This window comes from Centropristis striata, chromosome 14 (assembly GCF_030273125.1).
Source record: "Centropristis striata isolate RG_2023a ecotype Rhode Island chromosome 14, C.striata_1.0, whole genome shotgun sequence".
Classification (NCBI taxonomy): Eukaryota; Metazoa; Chordata; class Actinopteri; order Perciformes; family Serranidae; genus Centropristis; species Centropristis striata.
The window spans coordinates 25,758,842-25,773,329 of NC_081530.1; the positions used below are offsets into that span (position 1 = coordinate 25,758,842).

Here is a 14,488-nt window from a genome sequence, read left to right on the forward strand (position 1 = left end):
CACACACCACGTGTTCTCAGAAGCCCTTTGGCCATCGTGTGAGAGTGGCCAGATGTGCTGACAGGGTCCCTGCTGTCCGCCACTACAACAGCACACAGACAGAGAGGAACACAACACAGACTGAGGCTACTTTATGGATTCATATAGAGACATGTGACATTATATCTGTGCAAATGTGAGACATAGATGTAATAAAATATGTCGTAAGAGTTACTGGATACGAGGGATGCACAATATAATAAATACTTGATACAAACATCAAGGCTTTTATAGGACTGAGAGCCTTGAGCTGCTCAGTCTGAAGAAAAAAACAAGACAACAAAAGGCATCTAGTAGACGTTAAGCTTAAAATAGAAGTGGACAAAGATTGAAGGACTGCCATGCTATGTCAATGAAAGCAGTTTGGTTTATTATCATCAGCTATAATTCAATTATAGGAATAATACATTAAATAAATGTTCCATAAATCGGCCTGATAAATATTGTGCATCCCTAATTGGCACTGATACTGACCCAATTACAAATTAACTTATATCAATTCATTTCAAAACGTCCTGGTCCAGTGCAACCTTAGATAAAAATCATTCCAATCACAGTGAGATATACAGATTCTAGGTATCAGAATCCAGAGGAAAATGGTTGAACGGGTGCGTCCAACATGGACTTTCCACAAAAAAGTATCTGAAAATAAAGCTTTAAGAGTTCAAGCTTTTGGACTACAACTGCTTGCAATCATATTGTTTTATGAGAGGAAATAAGAGATTATGAACATTTAAACAAAAGCAGAAAACCAGACAAAAACAACAAACACAAGCCCAGCAAACGTCGACTCCATTTCAACAGTTGGATTGTAACCACTGCAGGCATTAAACTACGGCCATGACAGCAGAGGCTCTGTTTCACAGACTTTCATTTTCTTTATTCTGTCTTGTGTTTATCTTTTGGTCTGATTATTTGAAACGACAGAGCGAATCATTAAAAACACATTCCAAATAAAAGTGTGTTGAGCTTGGTTGCTGGTTGCTGGTTGACTGCGGCTCCAGTCTGACTCCAGAGTTAGAAAGGTCAGATCTGATATAGGTCGAGCTTCTGCCCCTCATCCACTGTGTGATCCATCAAAATACACTGTTGGAACATCTACACTTTTTTATAGAAAAAAAGTACCAAGTGCAATCCTGGTTCCAAAATAGGGACGATGTCTAAAATGTAAATAAAACAGAATGTGATAATACACTTATAATCCTTTTTTGTAGACTTGTTTTCTGAATCTTATCATTTTTTTTAAAGAATTGTATATTATGAAAATAGTACTGTTACCTAAATGTCCAAAGTTTTGCCTGTAAGGGGACCACACAAAGTTACTGACGGCATCAAAGTGTGACCTTGCCGTAATAAAGACTAGTGTGATAACAACCGTCCGATTGATTCTTAGGCTATGGAAAAGTGGGCCCCCCCCCCCCCCCCAAATTTAGGCAATGCCTGGACCTTATGTCAGAGATACTGTCTTATGAGCACATGTTAGCCAGAGTTAATAATGAAAATGAGAACTTTAAAAAGTCATGGGACCCTTTTTCTTGCCTTTTGTAATGTGAATGTACTGATTGAGGCAAATATGCTGCTGTGGTGCCTGAAATATTACTCTACACTGGTTTCATTTCATTGTTTTTTCCTTTTTTAGCAATATTTTTTTGGTTGGAAACTCACTTGTGATCAATCTGAGGACATATTACCAGTGGCGGTTCTACACAGGGGCCTCCAGGGGCCACTGCCCCTGTGAAGAAGCCCTTGGCCCCTGCTGTGGCCCCTGTGTCAAATTAATAATAAAATGATCAATTTATAACGATGAACAATGGAACAATTCTTACCTATTTTCTGTTCAAACAATATCTTATTGTACACAAAATGAACCCAGAATGTGTACATTGTATAATAGTTTATTGTGCAAAAAAAGCTTTCAAAATAAAAGAAAGTGATTGTGCACAAAAATGACAAATGTCATTGTCGTACAAAAATAATTGTTACTGTTCGTAAGTCTCATTGTTTCAATCAATGTATTTGTATCTTTCCAAATATATTTAAATTACATTTTTAAATAAGCTAAAATAAAGGTTTTGAATGCTTAAATATAATCTTTGCCATTTTTTAATGTGCCCCTCTGATTAAACACTGGCCCCTCCTTGGCCCCCACAGTAAAACTGGTCTAGAACCGCCACTGCATATTACTGTACTAAATAATACCAATGCTGTCTACTCCATTGTTGTTGTTTTTTTTTGTTTTTTTTACACAAAAACTAAATAAACAGTTGAATTACAAAAAAAAAAAGGAAATTGGTACCGTTTTTAAAAAGGAGTTGTTACAACAATGCATTTGGATCTATCACGTGTATAGAGAGATGTTGGTGGATGTGGATGAGGGGCTAAACCTTGATCTAAACCAGACCTGACCTGACCTTTCCAACTATGGAGTCAGGCTGGAGCTACGGTCTACCATCAACCACACTCAACACACTTTCTTCTGCAGTTGAATCTGGAGTGCGTTTTATTTTAATGATTCAGTCTTGTAGAGAAAAAAAGGTGAATTTCAGTTTCCACTGAAATGAGACACACTAACTGACTAACACGCTGACACATAAAATGAACTTTTCACTCGAGGTATTTCAACATGCTGCATTAAGTTTCCCTCTTGTAGTGTAAATGACACCTTTCTGTTCACGGCCTGCCGAGCTTTGTTCTGTTAACAGAGAGCTAGAACGTGGAAAGCCAGCAGACAGTCGGGGCAGCCATAGAAATATAATAACGCCAGCATCTCTTTGATCTCCAAGCGACTGTGTGATCCAAGTTGTTGAGCAACAGCGCTGGCCTGGATGTCAGCGTTAACTGGCGTAGCTGCTGTTTTATTCTACCGTTGTTTTATTTGTGCAGTGGTGCCACAGCTCTCTGCAGTCTGGCTGACGTTGCTATCTGGCCGTCTAGTTTTCACAGGTGTGGAGAGCAGCCGGAGCGGTAAACCCCGCTACTCAGCATGCAAGATATGAAGCCACACAGACTCGACCTTGGCCTACCTCGTCTGCTTTGTATTTATTTAAACTTTTAGCCCTTTGCCAAACAGGGGTCTCTTCTCTTTGTTGAAAGTTTAGTCTGTGTGCAGGCCACTGGCACTGTCTGCAAAAACAACTCCATTTTACCCCCCAAAATAAGCTTTCAAAAACAGGCTTGTTGTTTTGCTTGGATCACTGTCGACCATTAGTGTAGTTATAGGTAAAATTCAAATGGACTTTTATACACAAGTCCTTATTTGAACCCTGCTTTCCTTCCATTGTGCTTCATAAAAGACTATTATAAAGATTAGTACAGTCATTATTGTGGTGTGGAAATTAGCAGCTATGCCTGCTAGAAAGTGTCAGACTTTGCCAGCTGCAAAAGCCTTTTAGCGCATTAACAACCTCCATTCACAGGTCATATTCCAAAAATAGATATGTGGGAATGAATAAGACATATTCCATCCAGTGTTTTTACTAACAGGGCTCATTTACTTTTCATCTTTAACGTCATAACAGTAAAAGATGCTGGTGAAATGTAGAAATTTATTCGGCTCTGTGCCAGTTATCTTTGCTGTAAATATCTGTGTAGGCAGCTCTCCCTTTCTTATCTTTATACTAATTTGCATCATTTTGCACAAGAGACAGAGTATGAATGAACAGTCAGTACTTCCAGTAGTTTCCCTAGATAAACATTTAAAAATGTCACACTATCTAGCTGAGTAAGTTCACCATGCCTCTGATCAGAATGAGTCGGGCGCAGCAGGGAAAATCACTTGGAACTAAATGTATGTAACAGGAAACTAAAAGCTGAGTCAATATAAGGGTATTATATAGTATTTCCCCCCTCTGTACAAACATGTAGAAACTAATTCCCAAGCACAGAGCTGTATATGTGACCCCAATCTCACATCAATCATCAGATGACCACACATGACTGAGCCACTACAATCACGCCCACACATTGAAGCGTACAAGAAGTCCACCTCCACATACAGAGCTGCACTCCTCTTTGCTCGCAAATCTTTTGATGCGTCCCATTTCTTCCCATCACTTGCCCGCCTGCCCGCCCCTCCCCCCCTCCTGATTGTGCCTGCATGAGAAATGTAGTCCCAGTACAAAACTTCCCTCTGTGAAGTGACTACCCTCCCCCCCATCATCTCTGTCTACAAACTGATATTTTTCACTGCAGGTTTTTTCACATTGTTGGCTCCCCAGATCACCTTCAAAAAGAGCTTCAAGTAAAAACAGTAGAGGCTGCAGATTTGAGCTGTATTTTGCTGCTACTGGGAGCACTGGGGCCAAATCCAACTGCAAGATAAGCTTTCTATTTTTATCTTTTATTTTAATAATTGGAACAGAAACAGATTGCATGTGATACGTATGTTTCTACAGTCAGCGCAACCAGATTAATGCCATTTGCTGTTTTCATCAATGTGCATTCCAATGGAGTAAACTAGACGCGTGAACCAGCAGAGGCCCCACGATACGATTTAATCCCGATACTTTAGTGACGATACGACATTATTGCTAGTTTTAAGCATTTTGCGATATGGTGAGTATTGATACAATTTATTGTGATTTAACAGTTTAACTGCATTTTGTGTGCACAAAATTAAATTCAATCAAGAATTGTTTTGTCAAATAAGAGAAAATTCTCAGTCTATTCATCTCACTTCAGTCTTTTTATTTCTCCTCAATGAGTCAAACCCAGACTGACCAACAAAGTGTTCAGTCAGATTGAACTAAACTGATAAACACGTATGGACGACAACAACTGCAGCATTTTCTCAAACTTTCCTCAACTTTAAGCTTCACTGCTCTGAATTTTTTTTTGAATGAACATAAAAAAAGCATAACTTTGCAGCGTTATTTCAACAACTTCCAGACACGATCCTGACACATGGTGCCTATAGATTCTTCAGATCTACTGGATTCATACGATACCAGTATCTCCAGTATATTCCTAAAAGCAAAAACAAAAAAAATACTGGCGGCCAACCGGCCATCGGAATGCTAAATATCGACACTTGGCGGCCATGAATCGATATAATATTGCCACACAAAATATCGTGATACTATGCTGTATCAATTTTTTCCCCCACCTCTAGTGATGTTGACATGACATCGCCATGGCCAAATAATTTCCCCCACCTCTAGAGTAAACCCAGTTAAAGTGAAATATATCAAAATGTTCTAGCTCAAAGCATGTCATCCTTTAACTTCCTCCTGCTTTGACTGAGCACTGTGCAATCATCAAGCTGTGAGGCTTGTGTGCATTGTTGAGAATAAACCACACAGTTTAAGCCTCTGTTCTGTAGGTGAAGCTCCCCACAGGGAGAAACAGGTAACATCAGCTGGATTACTGCTGCACGTGCTCGACAGATCGCACCAACAATGGCAGTCTAAGCCTGGAAGGGGGGTGTCAGGTAGATAAAAGAGACCCACACGCTGCAATACCTATTGTTAAAGGGACAAAAGTACACACGCAGACACACAGGGCTGAAACTTGTCTCTTGTCTGATCTCGGGGTGGACGAGAGGGACATTTCTCCCACTCTTACTCAAACTTTCCTCCCTTTTTCCTCCCGTCTCTTACTCCGTTTCATCTTTAACTTTTATGAAAGCCTTCAAAAGCTCTTATTGTACAATGTATCCATGAGCTTGAGGCTTTTTAACATTCTGTTCTATGTGGCAGCTTATTTTGAAAGAGCACGTTTTATACATTGTAACAACTTTCTTTCAAATGTGCTCCAAGATGACTTTAAATGGAAATAAAGAGAGACATATAAACTTTGTGGGCTGAGCTGTCAGGGGTGGCAGCCAAATTAAATGTGTTTTTTTCTTTTCTTTTTGCACTTATATGCATGTGAAAGACCAGTCCAGTGTAAGTTACGACACAAACTGTCCATTCTGTATTCGAGGGGTGACTCACTGTGTCTTTATACGCGTGTGTGAAGCCTTTTCTTTCATCTGGGGTGGTCTGCTGACCCAGACGGAGGAGCTACACGGTGACACCACTAATGACCTGTACTAACAGGCTGGTACTGACTGATACAGTCATTATCACAAACATACTTTCTCGTGCCTGTAGCAAACTGGGTACTGGGCAGCTCTTCTGAGACATGAGGTACTCACAGTGAGACACACACACCTCTTTGTCTGGTGACTAACAATAGGCCGCAGTGAGGCCTGAGATGCTCAGGCTGCCTCAGCATCACTCACAGCAGTGCACATTCCCCTAAAGCACATCAGTGCTGTGTTTACATCACAACAATAACAGTATACAGGTCCCTTCATAGGGGTCTGTAACTCTGGTGCTTTATGGTGTATTGGTGTTAGGTATTCCAGAAATTAGCAAGAAGGGAAACAGGTAAAGAAAAGTGATCTATCATAAAGTTTGCCACATAACTCATCTCATTAGAAACACCCCAGCTGGATGTAAAGGATTGATATACAGTCATGAAAAAATTATTAGACAACCCTTTTCCTTCAATGCTAATATCTAGCCATTTTTTTTATATTAACCAAAATAATCATCAAGAAAACCATGGAAAATGGCTACATATCAGCTCTTAAATTAAACTCTTATGAGCTTAACATTTATGAGCTTATCATTATATTTGTCTAAATGTACCTTTAGTTGTACCAGGCATAAAAATGAGAACAAAACATAAGAAACTGAACAAAACAAGGGTGGTCTAATATTTTTTCCATGACTGTTTGTCACATCTCGCAGCAAAAGACAGGGTCAGACTCCTTGCATTCATGGATATGTAGGAAAAAAAGGGTCTCAGGCATGCGTGGTTATAACTAAAAGTGTGGGTGCAAGATTAGTGAGAGGGAAGGGAAGTATCTCAGGAATTTTTTCATTAAACCTAATTAACACATAATTTGGAGGAGGGACTTCCTGTGAGTTTGCAAAAGAATGAATGCTGTCTTATTTCTGGTAAAATGTTTAAAAGACATTGACATTTAGAACCATAGTGTACTTTTGCATCACGTCCTGCCTCCTGCAGCCATCACACCAAACAGAGTATTTCCAGTACATGATACAATCTCCTGTTGTGTGTTGTGTTAAAGGACAGCTCCAGATGTCCAGACCTGATTCTGAGTTAGCATGAAAACATGGCTTAGGTAAAGTCAGGAAATGTAATATATAATTCACATATTACTTATAAAATGGCCTGATAGAATTATTTTTTTATAGAATAGCAATAGCAAGTTTTATGATCAAAAAGTGTGGGTGCAAACCACACAAAGGATCGCAAACCACACCTCCTCTACGGAGAAATGAACGGCTAGTGTCCAGACCAAATCTCATTTGAGATTTGGTCTGGTGTTAGCCAGGCTACAAGTTAGCGCCAAAATCATAATAATTAGAAGAAATTAAATAAATTACGACATAAAATGTTTCATTCTGTGTGTAATGGATCTATATAATGTGTTATTTCCACTTTTTTTTATTGAATTACTGACATAAATAAACTATTCTTTTATGTTCTAATTTATTGAGATGTACCTGGACATATTAAAGATTCCCTACAGTGTTTTATACAGTGCTACCATATATTAAAATCTCAGTTAACCATCCATCCTTCATTTTTTTTTACATTTGACATCTTTTGCTGAGGTCTTATCAATACAATGAGGTAATTCAGCTGCAGCCATATCAGCTCTCAGAACAGTGAATCACACAGTGTTGGAGTCTGGTGGGGCCTCTTGACGATCCAAACACCATTTCTTGCTGCAGAATCTGCAACAAGATAATTCACCGCACGGTGGCTAGCTTTTGTGTTTGAACCACTGGACGACAATTAAAACAATACCCTGGAGTGTACATGTTCATTACACAACCGAGCGAGGGACATTCCAGGAAGGATTGAGGGTATGAATAGATGTGAATGGTGATAGATTCATTTGTATGCTCGCTGGCTGGCTGGCAGGCAGTCAAGGCCCACTCCAGACTTAGGATCAATGAGAGAGAGATGGAGAGGGAAAGAGAGAGAGAGAGACTAGGACTGGTTTCCATTCAGGGTACCGTGGTGTTGTCTTTGAACAAATACACATGCACACACACACACACACACACACAGACACACACACACACACACACACACACACACACACACACACACACACACACACACACACACACACACACACACACACACACACACACACACACACACACACACACACACACACACACACACACACACACGGAGGGAGCTCAGTAAGGAGTCTCTCTTTTCATGCAGATCTTTTGTCTCTCAGTAATGTCTGGTATGCCGGGATACAGGCTTTGCTCAATGACCTGATTTCTATGGGGCTGTCAAGGCACCGGCCTGTGTATATGTGTGTGTGTCTGTGTGTGTGTGTGTGTGTGTGTGTGTGTGCATGCATGTGTTTTTGTGTGTGTGTGTGTGTGTTCATCTGCCTGTGAGCCCTTCCTCTGGATAAGACACAGGACTTAGCCAGGCAGACAGACACAGACTGAGGCAGATCCAGCCAATAAGAGAGCAGGAAACACAACAACACACATACAGACACACACAGAAAGCCTCGCATGAAGTAAACAAAAAGGCCTTGAGCTCCCATAGCGGGAAAAGAGGCATAATTGGATGAGGAAATATGCTGTGGGGAAACTTGATTCAAGTCAGCACTATAATTGCAGCTCCGGATGCAGTTATTGCAGTTATTGTAGATGATTGTTTTATAGCTCTACCAGTTGCAGGATATTTGAAAGCCAATACTGACTCAGTGTTTATTTAAACCAACAACCGGTTTAAGGAGATTTAGGATTCTGATATTGGAGAAAAAGAAACAGTAAGCTTGATTCCTGTTGCGTAATAATTATTATAAGAGCCAAAGGGACTTTTTAAAGAACCTACCTTGTCTCTGTATGAAGATCCTGAGCAGTGGATGAGCCGTCGACACCGCCTTGCAGAAGTTGTCGTCGTTATTGATCGGCAGCAGGTCGCCGTGGATGTCAGCGTAGCCGATCATCACCTCCATGTTGGCGATGCGATGAATGTGCAGGATGAGCTTGTAAAACTCCTCAAACTTGCCGGGCTTGACCCGGTCCACCGAGAAGCGGCGAAACTCCGCCCCATACTGCAGAGAAGATCAAAAGAGAGAGGGGACGTTAAAAACAAACAGGAAAAGGAAACAGGGATGTCCGACCTCATGCACTTATCTAAACCATCTGACTGGCACACATAAAACTAACAGGGTGGAAGTCTGCTGGCTGAGCTCTGTGACAGTCGCGGTCATGACCTTATGTTCAGTATGGCACAGGGGAAGCTGTTTCCAGTCGCTGCGACTCTGTGAAAAACTGATTTGAACACAGTCAGAGCAACATCATGGGTATACGTTTACTCTGCCGACCATAGGAAGAGTTTGATAGTCACATTGGTACTGCTCAAGTATCTGTGCTGCAATTGTGAAGCCACAGTCCTGAAGTACAGACATGAGAGTGGGATCAACTTTTTCCAAGATAGTTAAGATGTGCAGTTCTCAAAAAGAGAACCACAACCTAAACTTAAGTAGGCAGTGGTGAAATGTAACTAAGTACATTTACTCAAGTACTGTACTTATTACTAATTTTGAGGTATGTGTACTTTACTTATGTATTTCAATTTTATGCAACTTTTTACTTCCACTTCACCACATTTTAGGGGCAAATATTGTACTTTTAACTCCACTACATTTAGCTGACAGCTTTAACTACTTTTGAGGTTGAGTTTTAACATAAAAAACATGATCAATTTAAAATTATTATGCATGTTTATACCACATAACAGTATATTAAGTAGTTAAATTGAAAAGTTGAATACTGCCTGGATAATAATAAACATATGCTTACATAAATGCATCAATAATAATAATAAAATAATTTATTTCGAATATATTCAACACTCTGAGTGAAGCCATTCTTCATAATGAGCACTTTTACTTTTTACTTACTATACATTTTGATGCTGATACTTTTGTTCTTTTACTTCAGTAATATCCAGGTGATGCATTTGAATATCTTGTCAGAAAAAAAACCCTAAGATATAAAGTTTAATAGGATGAAAAAGAAAGAAAAGATCGACTGAAAACAGCATTTTCTGTTGCAGCACTAATCACAAGAAGGGATGCATCATCAGGATCGGTGTTGCTAACTATCTGAGCTGAACAATTTCCTGGTGGAAACCCTGCAGCTTAGTTCCCAACAAGATCGAATTATTACAAAAATAAATACGACCTGCACATCATGTGTTCTTTTGACCAAGAAAACAGCAGGAAAAGGGAAGACAGCACTGCACAATAGAACAATACAGGTGGATGAGTAATCCGCCTCAGTATACAGAAATGACAGTGTCTGGCAGCTCCGCCTCCCTCCCACCGTTTACACACAGGAGCATGGACTTGAACAATTGTGCTGCAGCTTTCCCGGCTAGGTCACAGAACCACCAATGAGAGCGCGGCTGAAGGTCACTGCGGGGTCATCATGTGACTCAGAGACAAGAATGGACTTGAGGAGCAGAAATACGACAGGAGCACAAAAGCTCCAGAAACCACAAAAACACACAATTGAAGGAGCAGCAGAGTCTGAATCACAGCGGTAATTTGTAGACGAAGGTGCTGTTTGTAACTGTAATCATCAGCTCACAGCAGAGGAGAAGAGATGATGATCATGGTGCAGGAGGAGGAGGAGGAGGGAGAGCAAAACTGCTGACAGAGAAGCAGAAGAGAGTAGCAGCATACTGACAGGGAGGAAAAGAAGAAGAGCGGGGGATACATTAAGCAGCTCTGTAATTAGAAGATGACATATGAATTTAAGAGGAGGCGTGTTAGGGGACGAGGGGGGTGCCAGGCGGGTGTGTGGTGTGCTGCCAGATTCACTGAAGGCAACAAAAGGCACACATGTGAACCTGCGTTTTGCAAGCGGATCTCAGAATCCAGCTAATAAAACTCAACGTAGATCAGAAGATGGCACAAGAAGCTGACAAACAGGTTCGTCAGTCTTGAGTAGGTGTACTTAACATTTCGGAAAGTGAAACCGACACATGACAGAACTGTAATTAAGACTGTACGACTTCAATGCGAATGCCACACTTGACTTGCAGAATAATAATTATACTTGTGCATATCAGTAACTGTGTGATTGCTCTGATCTGAATGTTCTCTTGGCACCGCGATCAGTCTGAACAATCTGTTTTCCCAAGCAGGACTCTGTGGTATGAACAAGTCTGAACACGGGACGATTGATCACGGGGCCTTGATGCTGAACACAAACCTAAGAATACATCACTACGAACGTGACATCACCTGTCCCCCCGGCCAATCAGGGCGAAGTGATGTCAACAGGTTGAAACACGTCTGGAGACACTAAACTCTGACACACTGGAGAAAAAGGAACATAACTGACTTCTGTCTTTCATCAACACTGGCTTACCCAATACTCCGTAAGTCAGGGACAACTCGTTCTTGCCATTTAAGAAGATGAATAAATATATGATCTGCAGCTCATTGTGGAACGGATCAGACCTCAAACTGAGAATATGTTGATGTTTTCAAAATAAAAGGTCTTGAAAATCTGGCCTTGTTTCCACTGCATGGTTTGGTTCGACTCAAATCAGTTTTGATAGCATGTCCTTTCTTCTGTTTTTTCCACTGTGGATAGTATCCACTCATTGGAGGCTGGATTCCCCATTTATCTGCGTCGTGACTGTGAGTTAAACTGTCATGACATCATCTTCAGCAACGCACTCGCTGAATCTTTTCAACGGCAAATAAACTGAGGGACATCTGCACTTCGTCCGTTGTACAGCGTAGTGTATCGGCAACTTAAAAAATAGCAGGTTTGGCAAGGTTGACAATCTTGTGATGATGCTTTCTGATCATTCAAGTCTGAAGAGTTTTAACTCAATCTACTTCTATCCGGTTTCTTAATACCTCAATTGAGATGCTAACACAACTTATACCAAGTACCTCAGGTTGGGTGATGTCTAGAGGTGTAAACCACCAGAGGCCCCACGATACGATTTTATCCTGATACTTGAGTCATGAGGCCATTTTAAGCCTTTTGCGATATGGAATGATGATATGGTGAGTATTGCAATACAATATATTGCGATTTAACTGTTTAACTGCTATTTGTGTCCACAAAATGTATTTTGATCAAGATTTGTTTTGTCAAATAAGAGAAAATTCTCTTCAGTCTTTTTATTTACTTCAGTCTTTTTACTTCTCCACAATGAGAGTCAACCCACAGACTGACCAACAAAGTATTCAGTCAAACTGAAGTGAACTGATATCAACAACTGCAGCATTTTCTCAAACTTTCCTCAACTATAAGCTTCACTACTCTAAATTTTTTGGAATGAAACATAAAAAACCCTAACTTTGCAGCATTATTTCAACAACTTCCCGACACTATAGATCCCTTAATCTTCAAATTTCATGTGATACCAGTATCTCCAGTATATTCCTAAAAGTTAGCTGCTACAGTCTCCCGAAAGCTGTAGCTGTAATCTCGAAACAATTTTGATACATGAATCGATATAATATTGCCACGCAAAATATCGCGATACTATGCTGTATCGATCCCCCCCCCACCTCTAGTGATGTCTACCAAGTTGACATGACAATGTCCATGGCCAAATATCACAATTTGTTGGAACTGTGAGCTATTGGCAATGGACAATGGCATCGTCCATCAACCAAACCCAGCAGGTACTATCTACAACTTAGAGCCGTAGCATGCAGTTAAAATGCATCAAGGACACTGGGAGGGTTCCCACCCAACCCCCAACCCCCAACATCCCGGAGCACTCTCTGTTTCTGATAAGAGCTTTAAGTGAGTGAAACCAGCTCCTTGCCGAGGCTCCACGACAGGCAGCCAGACACCTCCAGTGTTATCCCTGATATGCTAATCACGGGAACAGTTTCCCCTCCGACAGAAACAAACGCTGACCAGTGAGAACCAGGTACATCACAAACACACCAGTGGCACTCCACCATTGGCAATCTAGTGAATGTGAAAGCTTAATTTTAACTTTGGTAAAGTTTTCTTTAGGACTGACACTTGTTTGTTGGAGTTAATTCTCTAATATGAACTGGTCATGTAAGGCTGTGTGGGAGAGGAGTAGAGGGATGAGGAGGTGTTGGTAGGGTTAATGTGACTTCATTGTTTATTATATATCTCATGGACACTGGGGGGATATTTGGGTTGCACAGAAAAAAAATTGGGATAGTTGTTTGTGAGGTGGATATGTGATAAATATTGAGTTCTTCTTGCGCAACCAAATTCTAAAAAAGTTGCATCCAAAAAAAGTGTATTCTATTTTGAAACTGATACTTTTTTTCCTAATATGCACTCTGAATTTGAGGCATTGTGTTTTTTTGTTTTCTACATCTTACAGTGTCCAAATATTACAGTTTATGTATATTAGGAATTTGGCGTTTGCATTTCCTTTGCATTCCTTCTTTTGTTTTTTTTTATTTTTGTCACATGAAATAAATGAGTAGGACCTCTAGAGACACTAAGTAAACATTTCTGCACAAAGAAATCTACAGTAAGTCCTGTTCACTGTGTCTTAGCACATTGAGATAACTGGCTTCGATTAAAATGTTTATATAGTAAAACTGAAAGAACAGTTTCAATCTGATATCAGCTGTGCAGCTGATACAAGGGTGGAAGGAGAGATTATCATATCTACGTTATAAGAACTGTTAGAATGTGTTCAGGAAATTCCTAATTGTTGCTTTTACACATTCAAAAGGAGACGCGGTCACAATGGCGCTACCTGGTACAGGTATTCAAATACTCTGAGCCGTCAGTCTGGTTTGGTCAGTTGCTTCTCAGCTAAATGTTCTGCTCATAACAAAACCACAGGAAGTAGAACATAATGACGTGATAAGAGTGATGAGTTATCTGATCCAAAAAGGGAAACATGTGATGCTGTAAAGCAGTGAGTCAGCCACTGATGACGCTGCTAAACCTGCTCGTTCTGGCCATGCAGCCCTGGCACGTCACTCCCACCTACAAACACTGACCACTCCTGTCTCTGTGGGGCAAACACCAAACCCACCCTGACAAAAAACAAAACACAGCTCCAACGTGATGCTGACGAGCATCCCACCGTCAGAGTATCTGTCATCTCGATTATGTCAATCTCAATCTATTCTGTGTTTTACAAGCTTTTTTTAGGTGTTTAAATATGCAAATTCATCATTATGTAATACTAACTTTAGGTGAATTTAGGAGGAATCTAGAGACTCAAATAGTCAATAAACATTTAATGTGTATTTTGGATGTTTTCTTTCCACTAATCTGAAAGAAGACATGAAATAGAAGCAAAAAGGGCTCAAAATCTGCACGTTTTTGCCTGTGGTATCTTGCTCGAGCAGCCAAAACTAAAAAGTGAAAAGACTTGTGGACAGCATGAGTCACCTGTT

General features: G+C 40.4%; 1 protein-coding gene across 1 annotated transcript in view; it reads right to left on the reverse strand.

The window, feature by feature from the left end:
* Positions 1-14,488, reverse strand: part of pard6gb (par-6 family cell polarity regulator gamma b) — a 40,592-nt gene that overhangs the window by 24,488 nt on the left and 1,616 nt on the right. Inside the window, exon 2 of the mRNA XM_059350848.1 lies at positions 8,932-9,154. Within this exon, the coding sequence (XP_059206831.1) occupies positions 8,932-9,154 (223 nt within the window). The remainder of the gene's footprint in view (positions 1-8,931; positions 9,155-14,488) is intronic.